Here is a 21,305-nt window from a genome sequence, read left to right on the forward strand (position 1 = left end):
TGTCATTGTACAAAAGAGAGAAAATGAAAGTGCTCTAAATGATATAACTGCATGTATATTTAAGTGTATAAGATAGAAAATGATATCACTGAGTTTTATTGGATCATTGAACAGAACTGTTTGCAGTCTCATTGTTGGAATGTCCACTTTACATGCTATAATTTTGTGACTTGAACAATTATTTTTAAGATGACAATATGTAATCCATTAACTAGTGATTTCCTACTGTTTATTTTTTTCTGTAAATCTGTATAACTTGTACCCTTTCTGTTTTTTTTTTTTTTTCTCCTTAAATAAAATTAAAAAAAAAAAAAAAGAATTGCCCCTTACTTGTTGCTGGCCATTGCTCCTTGCTGCCAGGCCTTCATGTCTGGTGACTGGTACCCAGATGTGGGCGGAGTTTGCTGAAGCAGCGAGCTCTGAGGAGGAGGGATTGGCATTGGCACCATGGAGCTGCCTGGGCTTAGAGACGGTGCAAAGTTGGCCTCACTTTGGGGAACCATTCCTGAAAATTGACACAAAGTAACTCATGTAAATATACTGTATGCTTACTAACCCCCATTATGAATAAGCTCTAGAATCTATCACAATATGTTTTTCAACAAAGTAGAGAAAATGAAGTCTTTTAAAATAAGCCACGATAACTTTTATAAACACAGATAAACATACAAGTCTGGAAGAACGTTTCCCACTCATTGGTATACTGATTTGCTTAGAAGGACTATGCATGATGTTTTTCTTTTTGGAACAGCAAAGGCCAACAGGAGAAAGTGAGGGGTGAACTTACAAACTGACTTCTTGAGCTGTTTGAGTCTGGAGATTATATATGTACAGCATAAGAGAAATGAGGGGAGAGGGAGGTTAATCCAGGGGGAAACAAACCCTCATGTCTTCTCTGGGAATCTGGGTGTCACTTCTTTTCAATCCTTTTCTGGTTCTTTTGGTTTCGTCACAATAGTCAAGGGTCAAGGTGCCGCCACGGGTGTCACTTAGCAGGCAGATGGGTTATTTAGCAGTCACTTTGTTAACATGAATTTTTACGTGTAAAAACGTGTGAATACACACGTTATTTAGGTAACAAAAGTAACTTAAAAAGGAAAACCATTAGGTGAGTAAAACCCATATTTGAGAATGAAAAATGGAAGTTCTGCTGTGCACACTTCCTCAGTCTTCCAGTATTCTTCTTCCTTTCTCTTTCCTTTTCAAAGTTTTACTGAAACATTATCTACGTAACATGAAATTCATCCATTGTAAATGCAGAATGATTAAAAATTTTTAATTTAAAATTTTAAAAAATGCTTGAGGCACCATGCAGTGCAGGCTGACCTTGAACTCACAATGTAGCCAATCTAGCCTTAAACTTTTGTCAATCTTCCTGCTTCAGCCTCCTGAGTAGTTCACAGTAATTTTTAAAATCAGGTAACTATCCAATCTGTCTTTTGAAAAACTGTTTTGGCTATTAAAAGTCTTTGCACTCCCACATACATTTAATTAATCAGTTAATTAATTTAGGTTTTTTGAGACAGGGTCTTACTATGTATTCTAGGCTAGTCTCAAACTCATGGCAATCCTCCTGCCTCAGCTTCCCTGGGGGCTGGGATTACAGGCATGTGCCACCATGCCTAGCTCCATTTTAGCACAAGCTTATCACTCGCCTCAAAAAGCACGCTCAAATTTTGATGGGGACTCTGCTGAATTATAGGATCAATTTGGAGTGAGCTCTTTGCTTTTCAGTTTATTTCTCTTGGAACAGTTTTCTGTCTGTGGATAGTTTTCATTGTTATGTTCCTTCAAATTCATTTTTTTTCTTTGTAGATTTTACTGTTTTTCATCTAATGTGTTTTTCCATCTCAGACATTATGATTTTCTTAGAAGAATGATTTTGGTTTTATGGATATTTTATTATTTTTAATTTTTTGGTTTATCTGAGACATGGTCTCACTATGTAGTTCTGGCTAAGTTTTGAATTGACTTTTCTGTACTTGCTTTGCAAAGTGTCTTCTCTTCAGAAAGCGGTAAGCATGTCTGAAGCTGGGAGTGGTAGCTGGAGAGAGATCTTGTCCCTTTTACTGCAATACATTAAAAATTCAAACGTTAACTTTTTTATTAGAAACTGAAATCTAGTTCCTTCTAGTACCGTGGCTCTCTGGCCTGTGTTAACTCTCCCTGCTCTACCACAATGAGCACAGAGCCTCCTGACAGCAGCAAACAGAATTAGAATTCATGCTTCCATCGATGTGCTTCTTCAAAGACACACTGAACATCTGCTCACTGACAGACCACTGTGTAAAGCATGGAGAAACGATCAACCTTTATTCACGCTATTTTAAAAGAAAGATTAAAAAAAAAAAGAAAGATAACCAGGTTGGAAGTGGTAAGACCGGGCGGCAAGTGTTTACGGCCGGGTTATCTGGGCAGGATTTCCAGAGGAAACATATCTGAGAGGAGGAAGGAACAGGAATGAAAAAGGAAAGACATTTCATAACGCGAGCACAGGAAGTCTAGAGGCCTAAAAGTAAAAGAGAACAAGGTGCATGTTCTTTCTTTGAACTCAGGAAGTCTGCTGCAGCTGGAACACTGAGATATGGAGGGAGGGGAAATACAGACGTGTTACAGGTTTGGAAATGCAAGCGTGCCTGCTTAGTACAGCAGTACTGGAGCTAAAATCTGGTTCAGTGGAAGAAAATGAAGCCGTTAGCACATGGAGGTTTCTGGAGCCCAGAAGAAGATGACTCACAACACGTGCAGTAGCATATTTATTCAGTTCATATAAGAGAGACCACTAGGCTGGCTTCGAGGAACCCATTAAAAAAAGAAATTCCCTGTTTATTTTGAATATTATCTTTGTATAAAGCAATTTTGATGTTTAATTCTATTCTTGTGCATTCATTATGGCATATAGTCTTGAAAGGTTTTTTTGTTTTCAAAAATACAAGAACACATACTCTGCCTTTCCTATTACCTACATGTCCCTTCATTTAATTTGGGCCTATAATAAGCTGAGAAATGCAGAGCAAAGCTAATGTACCCATCTTTAGTTTACTGTTATTAACACATGAATCAGCAAATGTTTCTGCTAAGGGCCTGATGGTGAACAGTTTTGGTTTTGCAGGCCGTAAGGTTTCTGTAACAACTACTCTTTGTGTGAAGCCAGCCATGGACAACCTAGTAAGTATGTGAACAGTATAAACCAGTGAGCATGGCTGTGTTCCAATAAAACTTCATTTACACAAACAGTGGAGCCGAATTACACTAATGGGCTTAAATTTATCAAGCCCTGAAACATGTTAGGACACATATGTTTTAGAACTTCTGGTGGAAAATTCACTGGCAACAGAAGCGTAAAACTAAGAAATACCAAAGAAATCCTACATTTGAATTTCCTTAAAGTATCATAAATCGGTGTGTGCGTGTGTGTTTTGGATGGAGTGATCTGAAAAGGTCACAACTGTTCTGAATTTGAATTGGTACCAACTCAAAACCTGGTCTTGAAGCTCTCTAATCAGAATCCTAGCCATATGAGAGCAAATTTAAAATTTAGAGCAAAAGTTAAAAACATCGTATTTTTAAATGTTATTCTCTCCTAAAAGCCTAATAAATTACTTCACAGTATTACTTTGAGGCGATTATGGAAGGATGTATGGCCCTGTTATTTCATTTCAGTTTGGAAATGGATGAACTATTTCTTACTGTACTTACTTTTTGGGTTTTGTCTGTAGTTTGAATGCTGACTTTCACAGAAAAAAATTCGTATTTTGTGAAAAATACTTTTTGTCAATCAAAAAAGTTGGTCAGGGAGAACAGCTCAGGCATCAGATAGAAGAATTATGGCAGATGGGTGCACTGTGGGCAAGTCAAACAGCAGTGTCTCACAAATCCATTTTTAAGTGGTCTTAAAGTTTGCTTCTTTTACTTTTACTTTTATGATCAAGACGCTTATTTGCATTTTTTAAAGCAACCTGTCATTAATTTTGTGTGAAAGTATGATCAAACCAATGTTTAAAATTGTCATTATTTTTTGGAATCTCAACATGACAGAAAAGAAATGTAAAAATCTAGGGCTAAGAAAAGAACAAAAAATTAAAAAGAAAAACTTCTGGAAATTAGAATGTTCACTGCAGAAGAAGCTGTCGCCTAAGCAGTTGAAAGTTGTGACACCAGTGAAAAGTGTGAGACACTTAGTAAGACTTATTATACTTAATAACCCTTATGTAAACTATCAGAAAAATCACAAGGAGAAAACTACATGCAAATTTTGAATTAATGTTCTAAAACTGACTGTCTGGGGATGACTTCAATTAGTTCTCAAGGGGCTTTGTAAGAGAAAGTAAAAAAATAAGAGACTCTATTTTGCATAGAAAATGTTAAACATTTTCATGTCAGACATGTCCTTATAAATCCTCTAACTTAATCACATCAGCTGCTGAAGAGAAATAAGCCTCAAACATTCAACCATTCAGTGGCAAGAGCTGAATCTGGGGCCTGGCCCTCCGGGCTCCATACTGAAGCCTGTCCTCCGCTGCACACTGCCTCGGTGGACATGTGCATGAATGACCCAGCACAGGCTTTTTGTGAATTACTGTGGGTGCGTTACCCAGAAAAGCAACATCAGCTATGCCCTCCTACCTGATCCTGGATACTGGAAGACATTCTGCTGCATCTGAGGACTGATTCCAGTGCCAAACTGTCCTCCCATGGTTCCTGCCATGCCTCTGCTCACCATGCTGCTGCGGGTGGCCAAGGGGGCTTCAGGATTTGCTGCCAGTTGTGAAAATGGGCTGGTAGAAGCAGGTGGAGTTCCTGGATTTGTACCATAGTTTGGTGGGTAGGGGAATTGTTGTGGAGCACCCTGAGGAAGACGGGGGCTCCCCATTTGAACTGGCAGTCCAGATGAGGGAGGGAGGTTGTTCCCAAAGCTCTGCTGCCTCATGAGCATGGCTCGTTGCTGCTGTATTAGCTGCCTCTGCCGGTGCTGCTGACTGTACAGCTCCCGCTGACGCTGGGCCAACATCTGAGCATTCAGGGGTGGCTACAAAGGAGGAAAAAATCTTGTACTTACTAACATTATTACAGTCATTACATTTGAAAGCTGACAAGACAAATGCTGAGAGCTTGGGACAATAATTATTATTGTACAAGGCAAATTAAAACGGAACAGAAACCTCTTAAATAATACTTACAGGAGAGAAAATGAATTATGAATTAAAGACACTTTGTAGATTAAAAGTAGCTGAGAAACACTAAGATGGTATCTACCCAAAAAGATGGTTAAATGCAAATTCCTAATTGAAGTGGGAAAAAATGAGAAGAGTCATAGAGACTATATATTAATTAGTTTTGTAATATAGGCCAAGAAAACTGTTAAGAGAAAGAACCATAAGGATGTGAAAGAAAATGTACTTGATTGTCTCAATTCAATTTGACATTACATTGCTAGATTTTTTCATTTTGAAAAAATTTATTGTTTCTGGTATGGAGAAACTTAATTTTTCCACTTTCTTGCTGAAATCATTTATGCCACTTTATTTAAATAAGTAAAGGATGATTATAAATGATTTTAAATTTCATTATTTTCTACATTCCCCAAATTATTTAGAGTGAATATGCATACATTTACAATTAGAAAAATCTACAAATTTTATTTAAAAAAGAACCAGAAACTTGAAACCTAATGCCTGACAAATTATCACTTAAGAAGAAAATTAACTAGAAATAAAATAGCAAAAGAGTTAAATGGAAACAGCTGTTTCATATCATTATTGCAGCCCTAGAATATCTAGGCATTAGAGTAACTAGCTAAATAGCTATGACGTCGGATAAGGAAAGCAGTGGTAAAATTAGATTAAAATTACTTTTTGGTTTAATGAGCAAAGTAACATGGTATGTCAACAATCTTTTTTTAGAAGATGTCAATCTTCTGACTATAGCAAACAGGCCCATTAAAATTAAACTCACCAACTGGATATAGTGCAATTTGGAAGACAGTAAAATACGGCTTTCTCTTTTTTTATTGGTACATTTTAGATGCATGTAATGACAATATTCATCATAAAGAATTTGTACCTGTACATGATACACCTTGCTTCTTTTTTTTTACTATTCTCTTCCCTTCAACCCCTTTCCTTTATTTACAAAAGCTTTCTTTCCATTGTTTTCCTTTCTCTTCTTTTTTTCTTGTCCTTTTCTTCCTTCCCCCCTCCCCTCTCTGTTTCCCCTTTCATTTAAACATTTTCTTCCCATTTCCTAATATCTACTATACATTTTGATCCTTATTTATACGTTCAGTTTCTTACATCAGAAAAACAATGAGATATTTAAACAGGTGGGTCTGATTTATTTTACTTATAAAGAGTATGGTCTGAAGATGCATCCTGTTTACCCAGAAATGTATCAGGCTTATCTTTATGGCTGAGTAGCACTCCATTGTATAAAAAAATCTGCACCTTCTTCACCATTCACCAGTTGATGGGAACTTGGGCTGATTCCAAGGTTTGGCTAATATAAGCTGTGCTCTTATCTACACATATTGTTTGGTATGATGCTTTTCATTCTTTTGGGAACATACAGTGGAAAAGACTTTGTTTTACCTCACAACACTGCTAGGGTTTGTTATTGGTTGCTTTCTCTAAAACAGACATTCTTTCTGGGGATGGACTCAGCTTTTTAAAAATTTGTATCTCTCAAATGGCCAGTAATGTTGAACATTTTTTCATATATTTATCTACCATTTCTACTTCATCTGAGAAGTGTCTATCCATTTCATATGTCCAGTTTTGGACTGAGTCTTTAAATTTGGGGGGTTTGTTTTTTTGAGTTCTTTATATAATCCAGATAGTAGTCCTTTGTCTGAGGAACCCATGGCAAAAGTTTTTTCCCCATACTTGTAGGTTGTCTCTTTTTTCTGCTCGTAGTTTATTTTGTTGCGCAAAAGCTTTCTAATAAGAGGAGATTCCAGTTGTTGGTTCTTTGCAGTATTTCCGGTGCAACTGGGGTTTTGTTCATAAAGTCTTCAATTACATCAATGTCTTCAAGAGTTCTAGCTATTCTCTCTTCCAGAAGAGTGTTTTTTTAGTGCAAGGTGAAAGATATTGGTCTAGTTTTAAGCTTTGGGATGTGAAAAGCCAATTTTTCCAGCACTGTTTTATTAAAGAGACTATCTGTCTTCCAGTGAATGTGTTTGGCTCCTTTGTCAAAGATAAGATGGCTGAGCACATCTGAAGTTCTTTCTATATTTTCTAATCTGTCCATTGATACTTGTTCTTTTTTTTGCCAGTACCATTTTTTTAAAATCACAGTAGCTTTGTAGTATAACTTCCAATCAGGCATTGTGATGCCCCTTGCCTTGCCTTTGTTGCCCATAATTGGTTTGGTTATTCTAGATCTTTTCTGGTTGTAAATGAATTTTAGAATTGTTTTCTATAGTTCTGTAAGATATGCTATTGGTATTTCGATTAGGATTGCATTAAATCTGTATAACAATTTTGGGAGTGTGGCCATTTTTATTATTGGTCCTACCTAAGAATGAGGGATATCTTTCCATTTTCTGGTATCTTCTTTAATCTCCTTTTTCAAGAGTATTAGAGTTTTCAATGTAAAGGTCTTTTCTTCCTTTGTTAGACTGACCCCTATGTATTTCATTTTTTTTTTTTGGATGCTCTTGTGAAAGGTGTTGTTTTCCTAATTTCTCTTTCAGTGAGTTTGTTATTTGTGTACAAGAGCACTACGTATTCTTTTTCCTTTTTGATTTTTTGAGACAGTGTCTCACTATGTGGTTCGGACTGGTCCTGAACTCATTATGTAGCCCAGGCTCGCCTTGAACTCACAGTAATTTTCTTGTCTCAGCCACCTAAATGCTGGGATTATAGGCATGTGCCAGCATGCCCAGCTTGCTGTCCATTTTTGAATGCTGACTTTGTAACCAGGTATGCTATTGAATTTCCTTATTAAATCTAGACATCTTGGTGAGTCAGCACCATTTGTGGACTGTGGCGGGAAGGGAATCAGGCTCCACAGGGAAGTGATCCCTGCCTGGATACCAGTGCCATGTGCTGGCCGTTGCAGGAGTGGGGGCAGCCACACCCAAACCTCTCTCATCTGCGGACTGTAGTGGGGAGAGAACCAGGTGCCACCAGGAGGTGGTCCTCACTTGGAAACCATATGGTTTTCAGGGGTTGGGTTTTTCTCTCTTTTGTTTTGATTATGTTAAATCTGATGGCAGGAGCAGCTATTAAAAAGACAGCAAGACATATTATGGTAGCCATTTTGGATTTCCTATTAGCTTATTTTGAAGCCCTTTATTGCATTCATTGCATTCATTGTCTCGCTTTTATTGTTTCTACTCTATTCTGTTCTGTTCGATTTTTACTATGTCCAAAGGTGTCTGCAGCTATTTTGAAAACAAAAGGCATTATGGTAACTGTTGTTGATTTCATAAGGTTTTGAAGTCTTCTGTCACTTACACTAGTTTATTTTGATTGGCTTTATTCTCTTTTATTTTCCTTCATTTTATTTTATTTTTTTTTAAATCTAGAAGTTTTTGGTGTACTTTTTGGGGTCATCGATGTAAAGTATCATGTCAGCTGCAAATAATGATAATTTAACTTCTTCCTTTCCTATCCTAATTTTTCTTACTGTATGTTTTTCTCTTGTCTAATTGCTCTGGCTAATGTTTCCCAAACTATATTGAAAAACAGTGGTGATAGAGGACATCCTTGTTTTGTTCCTGATTTTAGAGTGGAAGTTTTCCCTGTTAGTCCAATGAGTATGACTGTCTGTTACAAATGGCTTTTATCAGACTGAGATAAAGACCATCTATTCCAATTTTCTGTCTTTTTTTTAAATCATGAATGGGTGTTGGACTTTTGTCAAATGCTTTTCCTGCATCTACTGAGACATGGTGCTTACTTGGTTTTTCATGTCTATTAATATTTGTTTTACATAGTTGTGTGTGCTGGTATTTGGTGCATATGTATTTATGATTATTATCTCTTCCTCTTGAGTTATTCCTTTATAAGGATGTAATAAGCTTCTTGTCTCCCTTAATCAGTCTTGTCTTGAAATCTATTTTGTCTGCAAATAGTATAGCTATGCTTGCTTTTTTTCTGGGTTCCTGTCACATGAAGTACCATTTTCCATCCTCTGACTTTCATTTTATTGATTTCTTTTTGACTTGTGTGTGTTTCTTGTATGCAGCATACTGTTGGATCTTCTTGATTCATTCTTCTAAGTCTGTTTCTTTTGGTGAACTGAGATCATTAACAGTGATGGTTGTAACTGATATGTGTTGACTTGTCCTTGTCATGTTATTTTCTTGTTGTCTCCTTTTCCCCTCCCTGTTTAATTACTTGCGTGGCCTGATGGATTCTTTTCTGGGGTTCATGGAGTTGCAGTTCTCATTATCTCTGTCTAGGACGTCCTTTAGAACATTTTGGAATGCTGGTTGGTGGTTATGAATTTCTTCAGGTGTTGTTTGTCAAGGAAGTACCTTATTTCTATATTGATTTTGAAAGATCAATCTGGTTTGGAAGTTGTTTTCTTTTAGGCTTGAAGCGCTCCAAGCTCCCCTGGACTTTAGGGCTTGAGAAATGTGTGGTGATTCTGAATGATTTTTCTTTATGTATGACTTGAGTTCTTTCTCTAACAGCCTTTAATATTCTGTTCTTGTGTTGAATTTTGGAAGCTTGACTATTATATGTCTTAGTACAGGGAGTTTTATCATGGCTAATTGGAGTTCTATATGCTTAACTTATCTGTATGTCAAATTCTTTTTCCATGGTTGGGAAGTTTTCTGCCATTATTTCTGTGAACAGGTTTTTTAAAAAAATTTTATTTAAGGAGAAAAAAGAAAAAAAAAACAGAAAAAGGGTACAAGTTATACAGAATTTCAGAAAAAATAAACAGTAGGAGATCACTAGGTAATAGAATACATATTGTCATCTTAGAAATAGTTGTTCAAGTTACAAAATTAAAGCATATAGCGTGGACATTCAAACAGTGAGACTGCAAACAGTTCTGTGAACAGGTTTTTTTATGTCATTTATATTATCTCTTGCTTTTTCAATGACTCCGATCAATCTTATGTTACTATTCTTTGCATCATCTGGCAGCTGCTAGATGAATTTTTCATGGTCCCTTGCTATTTTCAAGAAATCTTTCTTTTCATGACTGCTTACTAAAATCTTGACTTCTGTGTCTGATATGCTGTCCTCACATTAGCTCATTCTGTTGCATGTACTTTCAATAGCATTTTTAATCTCCTGGATATCTGTTTGAATCTGTTTCATGAATTCCATTTCTTTCCTATGTTGGGTGTTCAGGGCTTCCATCAGTTTCCTTATGCACCTCAATTTTTTAAATCTGTATCTGCTCTAGAGTCATTAACCATGTCTTTCATTATGGTTTCCATCTATGTAATTAGCTGAGATACTGTTTCTGATTTGATTTTTTCTAGGGTCTTACTGATTTGCTTTGCTGCTTCTGCTGTTAACACTTCAGTGAGTTTAGGTAGATGGGTTTTAGAACTGTTCCACCTCATTAACACCTGGGTTTGCCTTTGTTGAGTTGGCAGTTCAGGGTTGCATCTTGTTTAAGTGTCTTCTCATTTAACTTCTTTCTTTCTTTCGGGGTTTAAGTCTTTCACAAAATTCTACCTCTTAAATTTATTGGGGGTGAAAAATTGCTGTGTATTTGGCCTAGCCCCTGGGTCTTTGGCACTGGTTATAGTTTTGTCTTTTTCATTTTTATCGGTACCGGGGATCGAACTCACGACCGCCTGCTTGCAAGGCAGGTGCTTATGTCGCTGAGCTAAATCCCCAGCCCCAACACTGGTTATAAGTTTTGACTATAGGCAACTTGAGTCTTGGCAGGGCAGGAAGAACAACTCATTAGAACAATCACATCACCTTGGCTAAAGTAGTACAGTCAGCAATAATAATGGCACCAAACCCAGCCTAGAAAATGACAAATTGTGAAAACTAGTAATTTGCCACTTTTAACCATATGAACTATATTTGTGGTTATATAATAAAATCTAAAACTAACCAGAAAATTGTGTGTAATAAATATGCCCTTAGTATGGAGATTTTACCCTCAGAGGACAAAATTTAAAAGGGGTTGGTGGAAAAAGAGAAATACAAGAAGAGGAACACATCAGAAGCAAGATTGGAGGACAAAGGAAGATCATGAGAACTCTGGGAAACTGCTGAAGAAATGTGACTTCCTGACTGAAGTCATCTTTATGTGAATTTCAAAAGTGGGTTTATTTGCTTACAATATGATTATTCTCAAATCAATATAATACTGAAATTTATAATTTTTAAGATAGAAGAGCCCGAGTCTGGATCCATGAAAATGCCATTATCTACCTGCTTGCAAAAGGCCTCTACAAACCTTTATCCCCTTGATTAGTGTTGGTTTTCTGTATTTGCCCCAAATCCATCTGGGACCATTTCATGAGAAAAAGAAAGGCTTTGTTTGAGTCTTCTCTAAAATATTTTATTTTCCAAATTTTTACTTCGACTTTGTTAAGCCTAAGTATATGCAGCAAAAATATTAAAACATGTATTGAAGGAAATCAGAAAGCCAGCTAGTTCTTTTTAAGTTGAAAGTTCCAATAGCTTTATATGCAAGGTTTATATACAAAGATCTTCACAGTAAATGAACACTAGAAAATACTAATTTCAGACTGAGATGAGTCACAAGACAGTTAAGACAGCTAACAAAGATAATGGGTTTTGATCAAGTTTCAGGCTAGATCATATAATTTCATATTAGAGGCTTCTAATTACTGGTATTTTTCAGAACAGTAATATGGGGTTTACTATTTGATCAACTGATATCCTATAATGACAACAATATAACAAAACACAGAACCTTTGGTTTTAGGTAAACCAGTATCAGTAAGAGAGGTATCGTATCAGTAAGAGAGGTATCATAAGTATCTTATTAATTCATTCTAAAAGAAAACAACTCTTCTAATATCATTAAAAGATCAGCTCACAGGGTAGGTCAAAGACATACAAGTTGGGTTAAGAAACATTGCTGAGGCTACAGAACTCCTACCAAAGCCTGGCCTCCTCATATTACCTGAGGTGTTATTTGTTGCTGCATGCCTGATCTCATGGTCATGCCAACTGGAGCATTTGCTGCAAACTGGTTCAAGATGGCTTGCCGATTTTGGTGTATTAACTAAGAAAAATGGAAATAAGGAAAGATCATATTTCTATATGCAGGCATAGAGGCCCTTATATAGCAACACAAACTTTTTATTGATTACTAAAAAGTTTTAGTGTTAGATTCAGTAATGTTATTTGCCATGCTCATATGCCAAAAGACTAATTTCTAATCATTATCCATACTGTCTTTGCAGCACTAAATGAGGCAGAGCATCTGAAAATAGATAACACACATGAACATACATATGTATATATATGCACATATATATTTACTGTAATTTTTAAATCATGTTAATAGTTACTTCACATAAGTACAGCAGTGGAAAAAGAAAACAACAATCTTAGGTCTCAAAGTATTGTGAATAAAAAAGCAAGTATATAGTAATGTGTATATATCCTGCAAAGTTTAGAAAGATGAAAGGAAAGCTGAGGTAGTTAGTCTGCATTCTCACTTGAAGATGTTATCTGGTGGGCATGTATTTGGAGAAAAATCCACTATGATATCATTAGCTGGGCAAAATTATGTAAGAAACAAATGGTCTGAGAAAATGAATTATTTATATAACCAGAAGAAGTAATTACTTTAGGCCAGCATTTCCCAAATTGATGTTCTAAAGAACATTGTTCTGCAGGATATTAATAGATGTGCCAGGAAAATAGCATGCTGTGCTGTATGAAGTATTGGAAATGATGGGTTATGCAAGGTGAACAGATTTATTTACTGCAGTAATTTCACAAGACTTTAATTGGCCAAAGCACACTGTGAATCTCCAAGAAAAGGATATACAAATTTTTCTGACTTTTAATGATCAGTATCTATCTCTCAAAATAATTTTCTATAGAACATTGGCTTGAAAGAACACTCTAAATCAGTGATCTAGGGCTCCAGGTCATAGGTATGCTTTATATGGTAACAAAAGAAATATCCTTAGAAGTGAGATTTTATTGTAAACAATCTACAGGTGAGAAAATTTCTTCCTTGATAATTTGATAAAAATAAATGGAGAGGGCCTAGGATACAGCTCAGCAGCACAGTGCCTGCCTGGCAAATGCGAGGTCATGAGTTTGGTTCTCAGTACAAATAAATAAATAAATAAATAAGAGTAAATTAATATTAATACTATTTTTAAAATTTTTTTATTTTGGTAGTGCTGGGATTGAACTCTTATTTTGCAAATACTATGCAAGCACTTCACCACTGAGTGTTTTGTTTTTGAGACTAGGTCTTGCGATGTTGCACAGGTTAGTCTCAAATTCCTGGATTCAAATGATTTTCCCACTTCAGCTTCCCACTATTACTGGCTTTATGCTATTTCATAGTTATATGATACTTTAAAATTTATAAATTATAAACCTGTGTTGATATATTTTATTGTACTACATAAAAACTAGAAAGCCTAAAGAAAGATGAAAGAATTTAAAAAATCATCAAGAGTGATTATATTTCTCAGTACCAAATAGCTCAATTCTAGTTTCATTTACTTTTTGACTCAGGTTAGAAAACTATCTTTGGGGAACAGCCCTAAGATGCAAACACTGCGAGTGTAACTTGCAGGCACTGTGGAGCAGGATGAAGCACTCACAGTAACTGCCACCTCCCTCGTCCTTCAGTTAGTCTGTACGCACGGCTGAGTGTGCTTCTGAGCTCTTGATTATGTTACCAGCAGTAGAACTGTCCATAGTAAGCCAATTCCCCACTGTTTTACTACTAAAGCTGGTTTTACAGCTCACATCTGGTAGAGCAGGTTGTTTCATTTTTCTTTAAGACTACACTAATGTTTGTAAAATAAATTTACTTCTACTTGTTAAATTCCATTTTAAGGATCTACAGGAAATCCACCGAATTTAGACCAATTTTGGAATGATTGCCATCTTTACAATAATCTTTCAATTCATGAATATCTTTTTTGGTATTTTTTTGCTTTTTAATTATGATTTTGATTTTGTAAGTCTTGCACATTGACTATACTGGAATTGTATTTTCTAATTGGTGGTTGATAGTAAAGATTGTCAATTTTTATTTATTATTTTATCTGACCACTTTGCTGAACTCGGTTGTTTTTGTTGTTGCTGTTGTTTTCTGTTTTTGAATCAGAGTCTTGCTATGTAGTGCAGGCTGGCTTTGAGCTCACAGTAATCCTCTTGCCTTAGCCTCTAGAGTGCTGGGAATACAGGTGTGTGACATCACACTTAGCTGAACTCCTCCACCTGAAGTAAAGATTCTCTTGGATTTTCTACATAAGCATTATTAGCATATGATTTTGTTTCTTTCTTGGGCATGCTTTCTATGTTTCAAAACAACTTAACTTTTTTTGTATACTAGTAGTATTTTCTCTTTTTGTCCTTAAATGTGTTTATTTGCTTAAAATATGGCAGTAGAAAGGGCAGATATATCACCTCAGTTTACTATTTGCTTCTAAATATGAATTTAATAATACAATTTAAATAATACATTTAATCCTAACTTACTAGTTTTATCAGGTACTGTTAGTGCTAGCCCACAGCTACACCCCCTTTCTTTGATGGCAGAACAAAGGATTGTTTGGCTGACTGTCCGTGTCACAGGACATGAGAGTCAGGCAGGAATACTCTCAGCAACTGGTCAGAGTGTATGCATGACTCAGTTCTGGCTAGCCAGACATTTGAAATCTTTTATTTCCCTCCCAAGTCTTTGCAGTGGTGGTGGTGGGGTGGGGTAAGGCAGGTTGATAAAAAAGCCTTCTAAAACAAATTTTCCTGGCTTTTGAAAAAGAGATTCACAGGAAAGAAAACAGTCTCTTTTTTCCTGCAATATACAGTTTTGCTTGCATGTGATAATTGTAACTATGACATGCCAAGGATTGTAGAGCAAAAAGATTAGAAGAACCTGAGTCTTGATATCATTGCTGAAATTCTAATCTTAGAGGCTATCCCCACCTCTAATCTTATAGATTGCCTTAATATCTAAGTTAGAATATTTTCTTTGATTTATTCATTTAAGCCCATCTTTTTTCTTTCATGTTGCTGAGACAGCCTTAAGTGGACACACATGTGAAACTCCTGCACCTAGAGCGCAAGTGGAATTGGCTGCCCCACTGCTGGAACAGCAGGAACAGTGACTTAGAACCCACAAAGGAGGCTGGATAATGTGGCTTGTTAGGGGACAGAGCTAGCATTTTACTTGGCAATAAAAATTGTTTTTGTATACTGACACTTCTGGGCGCTTTTAACATAATTAGCCCAAAATTCTGTTTCTTCCATTTGGTGGATAATTCATTCTGTTGGGCTACTAAGGCTACAAAACTTTAGTCATGTCTCTATGAAATTTAAAGGAAACAAACAGCAACAGCATTCTCCGCTCTGCATCTTTTGTTTGTTTTGAGACAGAGTCTTGCTATGTAGTTCAGGTCTGCCTTGACTCACTATGTAGCACAGGCTGGCCCTGACCCAACAGCAATCCACCTGCCTCAGCCTCATGATTGCGGGGATCACAGGCATGCGCCACCATGCCCAGCTCCTCTCTGTATGTTTATCCCATATATATCCTCTGCAGGGCTACTCCGCTGATGAGCAGCTGCTTTAGGGACAAATGGAAGCAATAATAGCTTTTGAATTCATTCATAAGCCTCACCTCAACTGTAAGCCTGGTCTTGCTTATTGAACTTTTCATTTTAGATAGTACTAAGTGCACTTTAGCATACACTTTCTTCTATTTTTTTTTTTATTTAATACTTAATCACTTACTTCTTGAGTGTGATTCCAACTTTCAGGTAGATTTTTCCTTAACTCTTTGTGTTCCTCATTGTACCAAGGACAGCGTGTAGTTAAAAAAAAATTTATTTGGTACCGTGATTGAACTTGCAACCACATGCCTGCCAGGCAGGTGCTTATGCTGCTGAGCTAAATCCCTGGCCTTATGCAGTTAAAAGTTAAAAACTGAGAAACTAGTAAGCATTTCTTATTCTTGTGTTCTCTAAGAATTAATCACAAGCTGTAACAAGAAGCAGTTTATCTTCAACAAATACCTCAGGACATATTACGGCTCCATCTCTGTATTTCTCTTCTCTCTTTCCTTTATTCTTTGAGTGCTTTAGTTCACCCTGGCATTATAAAACTCATTCTTTTCTATGTTATTCTATGTTTAAGACTTTTTTTCCTAGCTCATCTCATTTGTCTTCTCTTTCATCATTTCCCTTTTTCTGGGTGGAATGGAAGTATATCTGTAACACTTATTATAATGATTAATGTAATTTTTAATAGCTAATATTTATTAAGTGCTATAATATGCCAGGCATTATGCTAAGAGTTTTACCTAATTTAATCTATATCACTATCCATGAACCAAAGAAGTTGTTTATTAGATGGTTTGTATGGATAAGTAACTAGCATTTTTAAAAGGGTAAATGATTTGGGTAAAGCAGCTCTCTGTCTATTTGGGACCGAGACTTGAAATCAGAGCTAACTGTTACATTATACCATACTGTTTTTCTAATATAACTTATCTCCTTATATCTTTTTCCCCTTATGCTCAAGGAAATTTCTGGAAGCACTTCCAGAGACCTAAAGCAATGTACACATCTGGTTAAAAAGCACTGAAGGATTAATAACAAGCAACAATCTACAGCTCCAGCTCAGTTTCCAGAGATGACATTTTAACCATTTATTTTGTTGTCTTTAATGATTATGTCCATATCTGCTGCTTTTACACACTTTTAAATATTTATGTTATTTATACCTGATCATTTTTGTCATAAGATGATTTAACTCACTGACAACTCCCAGGGCCCCCAAACTTACATGCTTCCTTTGTTTTCCCAATAGAATAATATCATTAGACAATCTTTCAAACTCAAACGGCATACATGACTTTATTTTCTGTTCAAACAATCAGAAACAATATCTCTTGCTACTCTACTTTGTAAATTAGGCTATATTTCTCCTTATAATTTAATAATGCTGTCCAATCTAAAGAGCTTGTATATCAAAAGAATGAAAATGGCTTTTAACTTGTCTCAAAGTGCATTGCTATGCCTGTAATTCCAGCACTCGGGAGGCTGAGGCAGGAGGATTATTTTGAGTTTGAGGTCAGCCTAGGCTACAAAGTGAGTGCAAAGTGAGTTTAAAAGCCTGAACTTCACAATGAGACCTTGTCTCAAAAAGACCAAATTTTTAAAAATGTGCATGGTTATGAGCCCACAGTATTTAACTGAATAAAAGGCCCCTCACTGCTATCCTAGCAGACCAAAAATGTAATAATCAGCTGCCTAACCTTCGAAACTAGGAGAATGCGGTACTCACCTGCTGCTGTCCCTGTAACCGCTGTTGTAGCTGAAGTCGAAGTTGGTTGGGTGCGGCTGGAGGTCTGTTCAGAGTCTGCCTGGGCTGCATGCCTATGCCAGGTGAAAAGGTGCCTCGGGGAGGCGTTACTTGAACAGGCATGGTTCCCAGAGAAGGCTTCTGTCTGACCATGCCTTGGAAAGGGCTGGGGAGACTGGCAGTAGGAGAGGGGGAATTGTAAGGCTGGGGATACAGACTGGGTCTTTCTTCCATCATCAAAGGTGGTGTTGCTTGTTGTGGTGGGAATCTCTCTGACAATACATCTAATCCACCCCCCTGTTAAAAAAGAAGCCAGAACATTTTAGAAATAAATGTATGCTAATAAATGATACACATCTCTAAATATAACTCTGGATCTGAGAGCAGGCAGAAAGTGTCCTCATAATATATGTATTCTGAATTCACACAGAAAGTTTATCACCTAGAGGAATTATTTATGAAATTGCTTTTGAAATGGAATAATAGATTAAAATGTGATGTTTTAAATCTCAATAAAGAGATGAAAATATGTATAAAATAAAAGTTCTAAATTAATGAAATGAAACTAAAAATTTGAAAAGAACTTCAATGCAAAGCCTAAGAACCAACAGATTTTACATTAGATTACCATGAGCAGTAGAATCCAAAAAACAGCAAGCAACTAGGCAATTTTGCAACTCAAATACAGAAGACATGCTTTTACTTTTCTGGAAAAAAAATCCACACCTGATATAGCAGAAGACTTACTGGAAGAAATATAACTGAAACTGTGACCTGGCTTGCATATGAGGGTATGTACTGAAAGGAAAGTATCACGAAAGCTTATGTGCCCTTTTCACAGGCTATCTGCTCTGAAGCATGTATTCTACACTCTTCTCCATTTGAAAAAGGCCAGTCATGATGCTCTACATGGATTTTGTTACCCTACAATCTGAAAAATGCTAATCAGGAACCTGGAAACTCATGGAATATGTAAGTTGAAGTCAAGTATGAATCAGGGTAAATTACACCCTAAAATAAGAAGTGATGATATAAATCTGGATTCTATTCTAGCTGGTGTTTATAAGATATTGTTTCATTGTGAAAATTTAAGGCTTTCTAATTTAACTAATTATTTTTGTTTAAAGTGCTTATCATTTATTATATATTTTGATAACTTTGACAGAGGTAACTATAAAACAGCTACAGCATACAGGAAACAATACTGCAGGATCTTGCATAAAAACCACTCTCAAGTGCCTCAGGGCTGTACTGATTAAATAGCAATTTTAACAGATACCTGAACAAGCTTGTCAATTCCCAGGGCTCTGTCTAGCTCAGCAAGTTCAGTTTCATCTTTGCCACTGAGGAAAGAGACGAGCTGTTCCAGAAGAGCCTTCTCATCATTTCTTCCTTCTACTGTTGTTGGTGGACAGAGAAGCTCATCTAATTGTGAACTAATACACTGGCTGCAGGATCAAAAGATAGGGATGTTTCAGATGAATGAGGCAAAAATTATTCAAGGTTAAGAATGCAAACATATATAAACACATGCGATATGTGCAAATCTGGTTCTAAGAAATTCTCTGTTAAGGTACTTGACAATTCTAATACATTGAAATGTTCCACCCTTAATGTGCAAAAATTAAAAGAACATTAGTATCAAGCTTGAATACATCTTTCGTTCTTTAGTCAATCATTGAATTTTTCCACTTCTTTATGTTAGCTTATAGAAATATCTCAAAGAATTAGTTACAAAAGGAAAATTTTTAGTAAAAGTAAAAAATAAATATCAGATACAAATTCAAAGTACTTATATTTAGATTCATTCTACTTATTCAACTGATACCAAACTGAACTATATTGAAACAACAGATGTTACTTTATTTATTCATTTTTATTTTTTTGGTACCAGGAATCAAACTCATGACCTTGCACTTGCCAGGCAGGTGCTTATACCAATGAGCTAAATCCCCTGCCTGATGTTATTTTACTTTAAAAAATGATCAAGTCATATTGAGATCATGACAGGACTACTATATACAAAAGAAATCAATAGGAAAAGTGAAATATGCTAGGAATTAAGCACTAAAGCATGTATGGAAAATATAAAGTTTAATACAAACTGGTATCAATTGATGTATACAACTGAGAAGTGTATAGAAAATGGTAGTAGCTACACTAACGTAACAATGTAACTGTGAGGATTCTTCCTCTGGGAAGGTAACTGAGGTCAGAGCCCATAAATAAGGTTAAGTCTTTAACTCACACTCCATACCGTCTGCCTTTTTTGGCTGACATGTATGAGGTATGGAGGTATATTTATATACACGCTGTGCTATGGCCCACAGTTGCCTGTGTGAAGTAGAAGTTGAAGTCCAAGCAGAACAGAGTGCTGAGTGCACAAGGACGTACTCTCCTTACCGCCTTCCTCCCAAGAGAAACACTAGGCAAAGTAAGTACCTAACTACAAGTTTATGGGCAGCATAGTGGTCTTGCTGCGGTCAATTCATTCACTGTTCCCAGGAATGTCACAGTAATCAGGGCAAAATAATAGATGAGACACAAAACAACAGCTGCATACCATATCAATCTGCTCATGATTAACATGTACACTACTAGCCTGTGGTCATGTAGTAAATGAATCTGCTTTGATGTGGCATTACATGCCCTATCACTTTCTCTCTCTCTTTGTCTTTTTGAGACAGGGTCTTGCTATGCAGTTCAGGTTGGCCTTGAGCTCACTTTGCAGCCCAGGCTGGTCTTGAACGTGCAAGGATCCTCCTGCCTCAGCCTCCCGAGGGCTAGGATTACAGGTGTGCGCCACCACACCTGGCTCCAATTATTTTCCACTAAATAGTCATATCACTTCTTATCTCACAAAATATCCACGTAGACTGGAATCCAACTGGGTTCGGGAAAAGTAGTTCCTGGTTTAGAGGTTGTTATCTGATAACTCATAAAAGCAAAAGGTATTACTTACTCTTCTGGTTTTGTCTGATTTACAGCTGTCACAGCATTGTTTGCCCACGGAATCTGATCACCTGTTCCTGGCTGTCCAAACTGGTTATCAATTGCTTCCAATTCTAGCTCAGGCAATCCTGGTTGAGGAAGAAAAGGTTGTCACAATGAGGGGAAAGGACAGTAGTTTCAGGAGTGATACATTGTAAGAGGGCCCTTCGCTATGAATACACAGCACGTATACACTTGAAATTCAGTTGTAATCAGAATCAAATTCTGTGACCAGAATCATGGAAAGAATTAAATTCATGAACTGAGGTATCCCTGTGTATCATATTTCAGTGATATAAAGGTTACTTACTCAGAACTTATTCTAGATTTATGGCCATATATAATAAAAGTAAATGGATATGAAAAGGTTTCTAAATGAAAGAAAAGCTTAAGATTGCACATAAGTTGATGTTACCATAGAAGAATCAAGAACTTTGTCAGAAATTATGTATTTTAAAGGTAAAGATAATGATTTTGGCTGCTTCATCAGTCTGTAGCACATTAGACTATGCTGTAAGAAGGGACAATGCCATCCCCCTGCAATGAGATCTATAAGCAAAAAGATAAAACACACTGACAAAAGGCAGAAGCGGAAGCTAACGGGCCCAGCAGTCTGAGGCTGCTCAGAGGAGGCCAAGGCTCCAGCTGTCAGCCTGAGAGGAGAGCTGTGCAGTTACAATAAACAGCCCCTGCCCACAGTGAAAATCTACTAACGACAAGGTTACATTATGTTTTGGAATGAAAGAAAATAGTGGATGTGTCTTATAAAGTTTTTATGTAGGAACTTTTTGAAAGCTTTATGATTATCTCTGAAATGCTGATAGTAGAAACAATCATAAATAACTT

At 36.4% G+C, this 21,305-nt stretch overlaps 1 protein-coding gene across 6 annotated transcripts in view; it reads right to left on the bottom strand.

The window, feature by feature from the left end:
• The window catches only part of Ncoa1 (nuclear receptor coactivator 1), a 251,421-nt gene that overhangs the window by 17,262 nt on the left and 212,854 nt on the right, over positions 1-21,305 (bottom strand). For all 6 annotated transcript variants that reach the window (XM_063231459.1, XM_063231465.1, XM_063231449.1 and 3 more), the window contains 6 exons: positions 20,431-20,548; positions 18,748-18,916; positions 17,451-17,765; positions 12,085-12,186; positions 4,627-5,029; positions 331-505 (listed from right to left, as the gene is read on the bottom strand). In XM_063231459.1, the coding sequence (XP_063087529.1) occupies positions 331-505; positions 4,627-5,029; positions 12,085-12,186; positions 17,451-17,765; positions 18,748-18,916; positions 20,431-20,548 (1,282 nt within the window). The remainder of the gene's footprint in view (positions 1-330; positions 506-4,626; positions 5,030-12,084; positions 12,187-17,450; positions 17,766-18,747; positions 18,917-20,430; positions 20,549-21,305) is intronic.

Source organism: Cavia porcellus, unplaced genomic scaffold, assembly GCF_034190915.1.
Source record: "Cavia porcellus strain 051 isolate PalLab524CR breed Dunkin Hartley unplaced genomic scaffold, mCavPor4.1 scaffold_1, whole genome shotgun sequence".
Taxonomy (NCBI): Eukaryota; Metazoa; Chordata; class Mammalia; order Rodentia; family Caviidae; genus Cavia; species Cavia porcellus.